Consider the following 13291-nt stretch of genomic DNA (forward strand, 5'->3'; position numbering starts at 1 on the left):
AGCTGATTTGTCGGTTGCGAAGTAGACTCTAAGAAATGCAACATATGTAAAAATCATGGTCAAAACCTTTGCGAATTTTTATAAATACGCCTTTGAAGTTAGCTAGGATGTCTTGCTTAACTCTTCTCCTCTGCTCATTTGTGATGCATTTGAACTCACGTGCTAGCTATATAATTTTAAAGATCTAGTGTGATGAACACACAATTCCACCAACCCCCCCCCCTTTTTTTTACTCATTTTGACTGAGCTTAGAGTGATTACTCCAAGCGCCTACGTCCTCGATGAAGAGGATCAAGTCATATCGTAGTTCAAGATGATGAGTTTTATTGGGCCGTACACAGTTTATACTCTTGTGGGCTAGGAGTAACATGCAGTTTATGCTCATACCTTAAGGAGCATAGGCAACCTTCATGGGAAGTATTGCTTCAAAAAATTGGCGTTGATTGGACCAACTCTTACACCGTCTTGGTCTACAAATTTATAGGCACCACTTGAATATGCTTCCTTCACAACATACGGCCAATCCCATTTTGATGTCAACTTGTCACCGATGCGTTTGTTGAAGATTATGGGTCTCCTGACTACTAAGACCAAGTCTCCCACTTTAAATGATTGAGATTGCACTTTCTTGTTGTATGCTCACGCAAGTCGAGCTTGATAAATCTCCAACCTTTGTTGTGCTTCTAATCTCTTCTCATCCAATGTTTCCAACTCTGCTAGACGAAGTTGAGCGTTACTTTCAGTTGTAAGTCCCACTTGAATTGCTATTCACAATTATGGAATTTGCTTCTCCAATGAAAGGACTGCTATGCCATACACCAATGAAAACAGAGTCGCTTGCGTAGCCGTTCTAAAGGTTGTACGATAGGACCACAAAGCTTCACCAGTTCTCTCATGCCAGTCTCTTTTATTCTTTGAAAATACTTTCTTCAACAGGTTACCAAGTGTCTTGTTAAAAACTTCAGCAAGACCATTGGCAGGTGCATTGTACATTGAAGACTTATGTTGCTTAAAACTGAACTTCTCGCACAAACTACTCATGAGTTTATTAATGAAGGGTGTTCCATTATCAGTAACTATACATCTTGGTATGCCATATCTAAAAATTATGTTTGATTCTTTTAATGGCACAAGTTCAGCCGATCTAGAGAAATAGCACTGGCAGCCAAGATATACATTTGTCCTTTTGACGACTTTGGAAGAGGTCCAATAACATCAAGTCCCCATGCATTTAAAGGCCATGAGGCTACAGTTGGATGTAGAGCCTCTGGAGATTGATGGATGTAATTAGCATGGAATTTACACGCTTGACACTTTTTGGCATGCTCTAAGTAGTCAATCACCATTGTTAGCCAATAGTAGCCCATCCTCCTGATGTGAAAATGAAGTTTAGGCCCTGATTGGTGTGCTCCACATGTGCCAGAATGTGCCTCCTCCATTATTTGTTGAGCTTCTTCTTTGTCAAGACACTGTAAGAATAGTCCCTCATAAGAACGACATAACAGTATTCCCTCGTGAAAGATGAATCGTGGTGCCCTTCTCTTAATGTCTGCTCTTATTCGTGGATCCCCAAGCAGCCTTCCATGTTCAAGATACTGAATCAATGGTTTTCTCCAATCTTTGTCTCCAACCACTCGAACAGTTATATGGTGGCTTTCATTGATTTGAAGATCAAGACAACTAGGAATAACTCATCGATGACATACACACACCTTTGTTTTCTCATTTTCTCTGAGTGCCATTGTTGTGTCCAAGTAAGACAAAGTATCCACCATGCGACTTTCTTCTCTTGGGACGTGATTCAAGAACACTTGATCAAACCTTTCAAGTAAGAAAGTAGCATATTGGTGATATGACAAAAGATCTTCCTTCTTTACCTCATAACTCCCCAAGAGTTGATTGATGGTCAATTGAGAGTCATCATTGTTATCCAATTGAGGAATCTTCTCATATATCTGATGTTATTTCAAGGCCCACAATTAAAGCTTGGTACTCTGCGGCGTTATTGGAACATGTTTCACCTGGAACAAATGAAAATGGAAAGATTAGTCTTTCTGGGGATATCAACACGACTCCTGCCCCTGCACCATATCGACGTAAAGATCCATCAAAGAACATCATCCATTCCAGAAGTTCTTCAGTAAAAAATGCATCTTCATTAGGAAACTCATCTGAAGTTTCCCATTTTCCCGGAAGAGGGTGATCAGCAAGGAAATTAGCAAGGATTGCCCCTTCACAGCTTTTTGAGGTTTGTATATGATCTCATATTGATTAAACAATATAGACCATCTTGTTAGACGTCCTGAGAAAATTGGTCGAGTCATTACAAACTTTGCAGGATCAGTCCAAGAAATTAGCTTGATAGTGTACGCTTCAAAATAATGCCTCAATTATTTTATCGTATAAAGCAATGCTAAGCACATCTTCTCAATGGGCATATAATTAAACTCAGCTCCTATCAAAGTCCGACTCAGATAGTATAGTGTTTGTTCCTTCTTAGCTTCATTCTCTTGAGCAAGAAGTGCCCCAAGTAATCGCTTTTGTGATGCAATGTATAGTATTAACGGCTTTCCAAGAGTTGGTACCCCTAATACAGGTGAATTCAACAAGTATCCTTTGATCCTTTCAAAAGCATTTTGCCATGATTGGTCCCAGTGGAAAGGAGCATCTTTCTACATTAAATGGTTGAAGGGTTGGCATCGTCCATCCAGGTTAGAGATGAATCTCCGAATGAATTCAAAATTTCCTTGTAGACTGCGGAGGTTTCTCAAGTTCTTTGGCTCAAGCATTTTTGGATGGCATCAATCTCTACTGGATCAACTCCAATTCCACAGTGACGCACAGGGAAGCCAATAAACTTTCCTCAGGTAACCCCAAATGCAAATTTGAGTGGATTCATCTTTAAGTCAAATTTGCTTAACCTCTCAGAAACAATTCAAAGGTCTTCAAGATGGTGTTCCCTTTTCTTCGTTTTTACCACCAAGTCATCGACGTAACATTCCAAACTCTTATGAAGCATGTCATCAAATATGTTTTGCATTGCACGTTGGTAGGTGGCACCAACATTCTTTAGACCAAAGGGCATCACTTTGTAACAATAAATCCCTTTTGGAGTTTAGAAAACAGTGTATTCTTCAGGTTTTGGAGACATTATGACTTGATTATATCCAGAAGAACCATCCATAAATGACATAGCTTCATGCCCAGTTGTAGCATCAACCATGAGCTCAATGATTGGCAGAGGGAAATCATCTTTTGGACATGCATTGTTCAAATCTCGAAAATTAACACAGACACGTATTTGACCATTCTTCTTCTTAACATGTACAATATTTGAGATCCACAATGGGTACTTCACTTCTTGGATAAATCCATCTTCGATGATCTTGTTGACCTCCGCTTCTATTTGTGTTACCAACTCAGGGTGAAACATTCGTTGTGACTATTTTATAGGACGTGTTCCATTTTATCCCCAATGATGAATAGCTATCATGGGACTAAGGCCCAACATTTCTCTGTACGACCAATCAAAAACATTTTTGTACTCAACCAATAACTTGAAGTATTTCCCCTCTTCTTGTGGTGTAAGAAGTGCACTAATGAATGTATGGCGTAGATCTTCCAGAGTTCCAAGATTTAGTTCCTTGAGGTCGTCTATGATTGATTGTATGTCATCCTCTAGTTGAGGGGGAGCCTCTTGGACATTATCATTTGTATCATCAATGTGTGGACCTTCTTCCACTATTATGTGATATGATGATTGTATCAAGTTTGAATCTTCCCTCTGATTTCCTACGAAGACTATGATGGCTTTTCTTTTCTCCTGTTTTATTTTTTCATGAAACTGGTTGGTGAAAACAACAATGCTTATTTTTACTTTCAATGAACTATCTGTGGTAATTGACAATACAGTCTTTCTCTTCATACGTGATGAAAAGACACTATGAATCTCTTTGTTATCGGTCACATCACAAAAATCTTGATTTTCAAGCTCCTACAACGTCTTTCCTGATAATGACTTCATGTTTGCTCCCAAGCGATTAAATACAGAGGTGTTTGAGATGGTGGCATCTCCTCCACTTGTTCAGAAGATTCATCTTCATCTTTGTGGCCCAATCTTTCAAATGCAGAGACACGGGGTGTCAATCTCCCAATGCGTTAAAACATCAAAGTCCATCGTGGTGTTTTACCCTCCTTAGACTCCTTTGTTTTTCTACAAAGGTGTGGTGGGATGAATTCTTTTCCCTTTCCTTCTTAGATGAAATCTGAAAAGGCTCCGGCAAGCTGAATCCAAACCAAACCTAAGAGTGGCGACATAATATCCTTTCTTTTTCAACCGCATTTGTGACTTTGTAAGCCCATGTATCTTTTCACTAGTGAATTCATCCCTGAGTTCTTCTAACTTTGCTGAATTTGAGAAGTTGTAACCTGATTTTTCATATAATGTGAAGACGTTTTGATGAAAGTTCCCTTTTATCTTACCAACTTAGGTATTGCCTTCGGATGGATCCAAAGGGAGAGACGAGACTTGTGCAACTGGGACAATCATTTTTCCTTCAAATCTTCCAATGTTGTGTGACTCGATTCTTTCCTCGGTGGGTAAACTTGTTGAGTACATTCCTCTAACAGTGGTTGTCCCTTTTCACGTTCACATGGAATGTAGCAAAATATTGGTTTCTCATTATCAATATTTGTATGTATGTCTCTTTTAGATGGTGAAAGCTTAATGGAAACCACATCTAATCTCTTCTTAGACATCTTGATAGCGGCCCATTGAACTTTACTATATACGAGATCAATTGAGTCAGCTTGTGCATGTTCCTCCATATTTGATCTTCCAGAATCTAAATAGAATTTTGCATCTGAAAAATATGACTCCGTCTCAGTGAAAGGATTGATGTCTACATCCATTTTTTCTACCTCTCCATCTTTCATATACTTCATGCATTGATGCAAAGTAGATGGTACCACTTCATTTTCATGAACCCAGGGACGTTCGAGCAACAAGTTGTATGATGTTTTGAACATCTATAACATGAATCATAGTGTTTGATTTCACGTCGCCAATGGAAAATCCTACGCGAATCTTTCCTGCGAATCTTTGTCCTCCTTGATTGAAACCTTGGATTGTTAGTCTACTTCTGAACAATTCATCAATAGAGATCCCAAGTTTTTTCAAAATAACTTTTGGCATGATATTGACTGTCGAACCACCATCGATTAGTATGCAATTGAGATGTTGTTCCCGAATAGATCCTACAACAAACAAAGGCATGTTATATAGCTTAGACCCTAACAACAAGTCATCAAGGCAATTGTAGCACAACATGGGACAACTTTTTCATCAGTTTGATGTTCTTGTGATATTGCTGGATTATGCTCACCTTTGCTTTCCTTTGTTTCATCTGTGTTTGAAACAACATGTGTTACACCAAATTGACTACCGTGAAGGAATTTTTCAGGAAAGAATTCATCTAACGAAATGGGCCTCTGAACCTTTTGCGATAAAGAACCATTGCTATTTTGGCTAGTACAAGGCTTGACGCTTTTTGATAGTTGTAGTTGATTCACATCACTCCTTATTGCTCTTTTTTTAGGAAGCCATATCCAAAGAACATCTTGATGTCTCCTCTTCTTATGAGCAACTAGAGTCCAACCATCAGCTTCATTGTCGTCTATCTCTAGTGAACCTTTAGGGGTTTTCTTTGGAAAATCAACTTCAATAGGTGTGAAACTTCCGAATTTCAAGAAAATGGTGTTTGGCATAATTTGGGACCTTGAGAACTTCTTTTGATTGGGTGCTACACTAGCATGATTCACCTCCGCTGTTTCATCCATGTCAATAATGATTTTTCCTTCACTTACTAGTATAAGGATTTTCTCATTCAAGATAAAGAATTTACTTGTTAGATGGCCAAGGATGCGATGGAACTTGTGGTATTTAGGATGACCAACCTTATTGATTTCTTCGGGCCTCTTTGATTCCGGAAGATCAATGACTTTCTTAGCTAGCAATTCATCAAGAATCATAGGTACGTCTGAATCTGGAAAAGGGTAGACCTTGGCCACTAATTCTTTCAAGGTTGGATGTCGCCTTTCCTCCTTCAGATATTGACTTGGGCTTCCTCCTCTTTTAGTTTCTTCTTGGTGGTGACCTTTACAGAAGTTGCTTTCACCACCATAGATTCCTTTTTTTGGATTTTTGAGGTGATACCTTTCTTGAATTCCTTCTTTTCCTTCGTCAGATCAGCAAAATGAGATGCCTTCCCATGAATTGCGATGCTCAACTCCATGTCATGCGCTCGTGTAGCAAGTTCCTCAAAAGTTCATGGTTTGATTCCTTGTTGTACGTATAGAAGTCCCCAATGCATACCCTGAATGCACATTTCCACAACATATACTTCAGAAAGACGGTCTTTGTAGTCCAAAATCAATGATCTCCAACGATTGATGTAATCCACCAAAGGCTCGTCCTTTCTTTGCTTAGTGCCGGTCAACTCTATCATGCTTACGGTTCGACGAGTACTGTAAAAATGATTGAGGAATTCCTTCTTGAGTTGCTTCCCACTATCAATGGACTCATGTTCGAGGTCAATATACTAGTTGAATGCATTCCCTTTCAGCAAACGAATAAACTGTTTTACCAAAACGTCACCATGTCTTCCGGCATTACTATAAATTTCAAAAAAGTAGGCAATATGATGCCTTGGGTTTCCTTGCCATCAAATTGTTGCAACTTTTGTGGTTGATAGTTTGTTGGCATTGATAGACAATCAATCCGTCTGGTATATGGCTTGAAGTAATACAAGGAACTTTGTGATGTTCCGCCATATTGAGCCCGGATAGTGTTTGTTATCATGTCTTGCAACTATTGGACAAATAATGCTGCAACTGAAGCAGATTGTTTCTCCTTTTGAAATTCTGACTTCGCTAGAGATTCCTCAACGTCCTTGTTTCATGCATCAAAACTAGGTGGACAAGTGGGTACATGACTTTACTCTCCGGGTGTGAATGTCTCTAACTTGTTCATAAGTTGAGCAATATTAAGATTTTTGTCATCAACAGATTTTTTTCAAGGCTTCAATGGTTTGCTCCATCATTGCAAACTTCTCGTCCATGTCGGTTGAGTCAGCCATCAAAGCATTGACATTCATTGAAGTTGGAGAATCCATTGAATCTTCAGATTCACCAAAGTCTGAGCCAATTTGAGAAAATTCTCCAAACAACACTAATGCAAGATTTCCCCTAGGTGTTGCAGTTACGACCATCGTATGAGAGTTGTTGTTTTTCATCGTCTCCAAAGAAGTGAAGTATACAAATCCATCTAGCCCACTGTTCTTGAACTTACGCTGAGTAATCAGGCCAACATGACTGAGATTAGCAGATATGACACCACTGGAGTCTTTGTATGAAAAATCCCTACTCTTTCTGAAGGCCATTGCAGTAGTTGACTTTGTAGTTTCTGGTTTGCAGGAGAAAGAGATGAAGAGCAGAATCGGTCCCACTGAGCATGCCAATTTTGTTCGCAACAAATTTTCGTAGGTGCTAAAAATTAACTGCAAGAAAAATAAATCAAAGAAAAATGTGTTTTTTTATTAATGAATATTGTGAGTACAATTCTGGTGTTCTCTTGATTCTTCTCTCCTAAACTTCTCCATGATTCGAGGGCCTTCGGTAGCGTATTTCTCGAATGTAGGAAGATGTAGATCTCCTTGAGATGTATTTGATCTCTGGGAACGTCGGAAAGTACTTCGTCGTTTCAAGTTGATCTTCAGGAAGAACTCTGTTGACCACTCATTTGAAGAACTATGTAGCTGGTGTTGTAGCATTCTCCAATTCTTGCAAAATGCTTATTGACGAGTTTTCATAATCTAGAATGTCATGTACATCCCCTATTTATAGTTGTGGGGAGGGGGGGTGGACCAGGTTGCATATGATTGGCCAAAGGATGTCATTTTGACACTTGGCGGTTTGGGATTGGTTCTTACACATAATTAGGACTACCATCTCATTTGGACACGTGGCGCCGCTTTATTGGTCTTGAATTCCTAGTCACTCTGACACATGACATGAGTTTGGGCTTCAACGTGAAATGGACCTAAGATTTGAATTTAATAAAATAAACTTATTTATTTGTAAATCCCAAATTAATCATTCAGCCCAAATGAACATGGATTTAATTCAAATTTCGTATGAATTTAATCCAATAATATTTATGTGTCTACCGAGACTTGTCGAGGTGTAGGCTTGCCGAAGTTTGGCGACGAGACTTGAAGTATTCATGAATATGTTTTCATTTTTTGAGACTTGTAGACGTGTAGGCTTTCCGAATTTGACGACCAAAGTTGAAGTCTTCATGAATGTGTATTCATTTTTTGAGACTTATCGACGTATAGGCTTGCCAAATTTGATGACTAGAGTTGAAGTCTTCATGAATGCATTGTTGAGACTTCAAGAGTATTTGTTTCTTGTCGTCGTATTCTAATTAGTCCACTCCAAATGATTTGTTTGTAGTGATCTCAATTTTATTTTTTTTAAACATTCTTGCTCGACAACCACGTGGCCCCTCTATATTGATTTCAAATAGATGGGTCGAGTGAGTGGTAACATTTTTTTTATGTGATCTTTATTGCAGGGTGTCAGAAAAACAAGAAGATTGATTGAAATTTTGAATCAAACAAAAGAAGTATTAACTTTCCTTTGGTATTCAAGTCAATAAAATATTCTTCTTTCCTTAACTCTTTGGTTCATCCTTCCATATTGGTGTGACTTCAAAATGGATAGTGAATATCTCAACCAAAATCAGATTTTCTTTCTTCCAAATTCAGCTTATTATGCCTTGTGGAAGGATTAGAATTCTTTCACAAGAATCTCTATATAATCTTTTCCAATGCACAAAGAATTTCATCACACAAAATTTTAGATGCTGCAAAAAACAAGTTATTCGAGTGTATTTAACTATTCAGCTGTGATGTGACTTGTTTTTTCATCAAATCGAGAGACGTAGCCTCCATCATATCTCAAAAACTTCAAGCCAAAGTACTCTTGCTACTTTCTCAGGTAACTTTGATTCTTGTTTAGCACTAACTCGTTTTGATGGTTCAGCTTTGCGCGTCTGTAGTGTAAAATTTATATCTAATTGTAGAAAAACTGAAAAAGCAAGCCGTTTGATTTTTCCTAAATTAGAAACACGGGGATATAACATAGAAAAAAATCGCAACCAAACTTCTATTCCATTGCTACAGTTTTAATCTTCAATATTGAATCTGTTTCGGATTGTCAGATTTGCGCGTCCGTAGTGTAAAATTCATATCTCATTGTAGAAAAAAACCGAAAACGCAAGACGTTTGATTGTTCCGAAACTAGAAACATGGAACTACGATATATTAAATATTTGTAGCCAAATTCCTCTTCAATTGCTACAGTTTTGATCTTTAATGTTGAACCCGTTTCTGATTGACAGATTTGTGCGTCGGTAGTGTAAAATTCATATCTCGTTGTAGAAAAATCAAAATTGCAAGTCTTTTGAATTTTACGAAACTAGAAACATGGAACTACGACATATAAAATATTTGTTGCCAAATTCCTCTTCAATTTCTACAGTTTTTATTTTCATTATTGAACTTGTGTTTTGATGGTCAGATCTTTTTGTCTTTTGATTTCTCCAATTGTGTTTTCACCGAAGTAACACTTTTTTTTCTTTCAGAGCCACGTTTTGCAATCTTGATTTCCAGCAACGACAATGGACTTTAGTGACCGAGAGGCACCATACCCTTGCCTTGAGATCGTGGAGAACAAGCAACATTCGCGCGCCAAAGTTCTCACCTTGAAAGTTCATCCTCCGGTGATTGGCGCCTTCCCACTTGTTAGAAAGTTGGTGGAAAATTTCCATCATCTCCCGGAGTGGTCGTCAACAAAAACGAAGGACGTCATTGACAAATTTTTTGGCAAAGTCACAACTGAAAAAGTTCTTCTCTTGAAGTCTTTCACTCATCAAAATGTTGTTGCCGCCATCCCTCCTCGTCGTGATGAGAATCTTAGCAGCTGCCATGTTCGTCCTCTTGGATTTGGTGAGGTTCGTTATACGTCTGGCTATTGGAGTGGGTAGAGGATGTGCTTGCCCGTTGCAAGGAGACTTTGGACAACATCAAGACTCTAAAAAGCTCATGTCAATATTGCATCAGAAGTCTTGATACTGTCTAAAGTCTCTTTGCAACGGGCAAGCACATCCTCTACCCATTCCCAATAGCCAGACGTATAGCGAACCACACCAAATCCAAGAGGAGGAACACACCAGCTGCTAAGTTTCTCATCACGACGAGGAGGGATGGCTACAACAACATTTTGATGAGTGGAAGACTTCAAGAGGAGAACTTTTTCAGTTGTGACTTTGCCAGAAAATTGTCCATGACGTCCTTCGTTTCTGTTGACGACCACTCCGGGAGATGATAAGAATCGTCCAACAACTTTCAAACAAGTGCGAAGGCACCAATCACCGGAGGATGAACTTTCAAGGTTAAAACTTTGGCGCGCGAATGTTGCTTGTTCTCCACAATCTCAAGGCAAGGGTATGGCGCCTCTCGGTCATTAAAGTCCATTGTCTCTGCTGGAAATCAAGATTGCACAACGTGGCTTTGAAAGAAAAGAAAAGTGTTACTTCGGGGAAAACACAATTGGAGAAATCAAAAGACAAAAAGATCTAACCATCAAAACACGAGTTCAATATTGAAAATCAAAACTGTAGCAATTGAAGAGGATTTTGCTACAAATATTTTATATACCGTAGTTCCATCTTTCTACTTTTGGAAAATTCAAACGGCTTGCGATTTCGAGTTTACTACAACGAGATATGAATTTTACACTACGGACGCGCAAATCGTCAATCAGAAACGGGTTCAACATTGAGATTAAAACTGTAGCAATTGAAGAGGAATTTGGCTACAAATATTTTATATGTCGTATTTCCATGTATCTAGTTTCGGAAAAATCAAACGCCTTGCAATTTTGGTTTTTCTACAATGAGATATGAATTTTACACTACGGACGCGCAAATCAGACAATCAGAAACATGTTCAATATTGAAGATTAAAACTGTAGCAATGGAATAGAAGTTTGGCTGCAATTATTTTTCTATGTTATATCCCCGTGTTTCTAGTTTTACAAAAATCAAACGGCTTGCAATTTTTATTTTTCTACAATTATATATGTATTTTACACTACAGACGCGCAAAGCTAAACCATCAAAACGGGTTACTGCTAAACAAGATTCAAAATTACCTGAGAAAGTAGCAAGAGTACTTTGGCTTGAAGTTTTTGAGATATGATGGAGGCTACGTCTCTCGATTTGATAAAAAATAAGTGACGTCGCAGCTGAATAGTTAAATACACTCGGATAACTTGTTTTTTGCAGCGTCTAAAATTTTGTGTGATGAAATTCTTTGTGCATTGGAAAGGACTATATAGATATTCTTGTGAAAGATTTCTAATCCTTCCACAAGGCATAATAAGTTGAATTTGAAAGAAAGAAAATCGGATTTTCGTTGAGATATTCACTATCCATTTTGAAGTCACACCAATATGGAAGGATGAACCAAAGAGTTAAGGAAAGAAGAATATCTTAATTGACTTGGATATCAAAGGAAAGTTAATATTCTTTTTGTTTGATTCAAAGTTCCAATCAATCTTCTTGTTTTTCAGACACCTTGCAATGAAGATCACATGAAAAAGAAACGTTACCGCTCACTAGACCCATCTATTTGAAATCAATATAGAGGGGCCACGTGGTTATCGAGCAAGAATGTTTTAAAAAAATAAAATTGAAATCACTACAAAACAAATCATTTGTGGTGGCCTAGTTAGAATACGACGACAAGAAACAAATACTCTCAAAGTCTCAAGAATGCATTCATGAAGACTTCAACTCTCGTCGTCAAATTCGGCAAGCCTACACATAGAAAAGTCTCAAAAAATGGAAACACATACATGAGTACTTCAAGTCTTGTCGCCAAACTTCGGCAAGCCTGCACGTCGACAAGTCTCGAAGTAAGGGGCATTTGTAGACACATATTTTATTGGATTAAATTCATACAAAATTTGTATTAAATACATGTTCATTTGGGCTGAATGATTAATTTGGACTTTACAAATAAATAAGTCCATTTTATTAAATTCAAATCTAAGGTCCATTTCACCTTGAAGCCCAAACTCATGTCATGTGTCATAGTGACTAGGCATTCAATACCAATAAAGTGGCACCACGTGTCCAAATGAGATGGTAGTCCCAATCAAGTGCAAGAACCAATCACAATCCGTTGTGTCAAAATGACATCCTTTGATTAATCATAAGCAACCTTGTCCACCCCCCCCCCCTACAACTATAAATAGGGGATGTACATGACATTCTAAGGAATTAAGAAAACTATTCAATAAGCATTCTGCAAGGATTGGAGAACGCTACAACACCAGCTACATAGTTCTTCAAAGGAGTGGTCAACGGAGTTCTTCCCGGAGATCGACTTGAAATGAAGAAGTACTTCCCGACGTTCCCAGAGATCAAATACATATCAAGGAGGTCTACATCTCCCTACATTAGAGAAATACGCTACTGAAGGCCCTCAAATCATGAAGAAGTTTAGGAGAGAAGAATCAAGAGAAAACGAAAATTGTACTCACAAGATTCATTAATAAAAACCACATTTTTTATTTATTTATTTTGCTTGCAGTTAATTTTCAGCGCCTACAAAAATTTGTTGCAAACAGTTATTATTTTAAGTCAATCCAAACATGCTCTAAAAGTACAATAAATAAAAGCAATTTCATATTCATAACATTGTATTTTAGAATAATCGACATAAATCAAAAGACGCACACTTTATTATAGGTCCGACATCATGCAAACTCCCATATACTGAAGTTAAGGATCAGTCACCAAATGAGATTATCATATGTTCAATAAAATTTCATTAGCCCCCATTTTTTCTTACCGTAAGAAACTTTGTTCCAAATCTCTAACTTTGATTTCCATTATTATCACGCTTCATGATAAAAGACTACAAATTACATCTCAACAATAAAGTTGATTATCAATATTCAAAACTAATTATAATCCGAAAAAGGAGGATTGAAATACTTGGAATTACTTCAAATTTCATTGGAAAAACTTACCTTAGATATGGAGGATGAGGAGAGAGCATATCAACCTTAGGTTTCGGAGGATATCAAAATAATGATTTTTTTGGTGGAAAATGGACTTAGATAAAGATTTTCATTGATAGATATGCAGAACGAAGTG

At 37.8% G+C, this 13291-nt stretch overlaps 2 protein-coding genes across 2 annotated transcripts; both read right to left on the minus strand.

The window, feature by feature from the left end:
• Nucleotides 1-639: 639 nt before the first annotated feature.
• LOC107058198 (uncharacterized) lies at nt 640-1041 on the minus strand. Its single transcript, XM_015303606.1, has 2 exons — nt 864-1041; nt 640-764 (listed from the first exon to the last, which is right to left on the minus strand). Exons 1-2 carry the CDS (start codon nt 1039-1041, stop codon nt 640-642), a joined length of 303 nt encoding a protein of 100 aa, XP_015159092.1.
• Nucleotides 1042-1121: 80 nt separating this feature from the next.
• On the minus strand, nt 1122-3433 carry LOC107058199 (uncharacterized). Its single transcript, XM_015303607.1, has 4 exons — nt 3125-3433; nt 2422-2672; nt 1994-2239; nt 1122-1653 (listed from the first exon to the last, which is right to left on the minus strand). The coding sequence occupies exons 1-4, from the start codon at nt 3431-3433 to the stop codon at nt 1122-1124; spliced, it is 1338 nt and encodes a 445-aa protein (XP_015159093.1).
• Nucleotides 3434-13291: the final 9858 nt, after the last annotated feature.

The sequence above is a fragment of the Solanum tuberosum genome, unplaced genomic scaffold (genome assembly GCF_000226075.1).
Source record: "Solanum tuberosum cultivar DM 1-3 516 R44 unplaced genomic scaffold, SolTub_3.0 scf00450, whole genome shotgun sequence".
Lineage (NCBI taxonomy): Eukaryota > Viridiplantae > Streptophyta > Magnoliopsida > Solanales > Solanaceae > Solanum > Solanum tuberosum.

What these genes read in the sequence shown, in the direction of transcription:
- LOC107058198 (XM_015303606.1), bottom strand. Translation starts at nt 1,041, where the DNA reads ATGAGTAGTTTGTGCGAGAAGTTCAGTTTTAAGCAACATAAGTCTTCA. An exon ending in TGAAGCTTTGTGGTCCTATC is followed by an intron (nt 765 to 863) that starts GTACAACCTTTA and finishes AATTGTGAATAG; the next exon opens with CAATTCAAGTGGGACTTACA.
- LOC107058199 (XM_015303607.1), bottom strand. Translation starts at nt 3,433, where the DNA reads ATGTTTCACCCTGAGTTGGTAACACAAATAGAAGCGGAGGTCAACAAG. An exon ending in CAAAACCTGAAGAATACACT is followed by an intron (nt 2,673 to 3,124) that starts GTTTTCTAAACT and finishes CATTTAATGTAG; the next exon opens with AAAGATGCTCCTTTCCACTG. An exon ending in TATATGCCCATTGAGAAGAT is followed by an intron (nt 2,240 to 2,421) that starts GTGCTTAGCATT and finishes AACCTCAAAAAG; the next exon opens with CTGTGAAGGGGCAATCCTTG.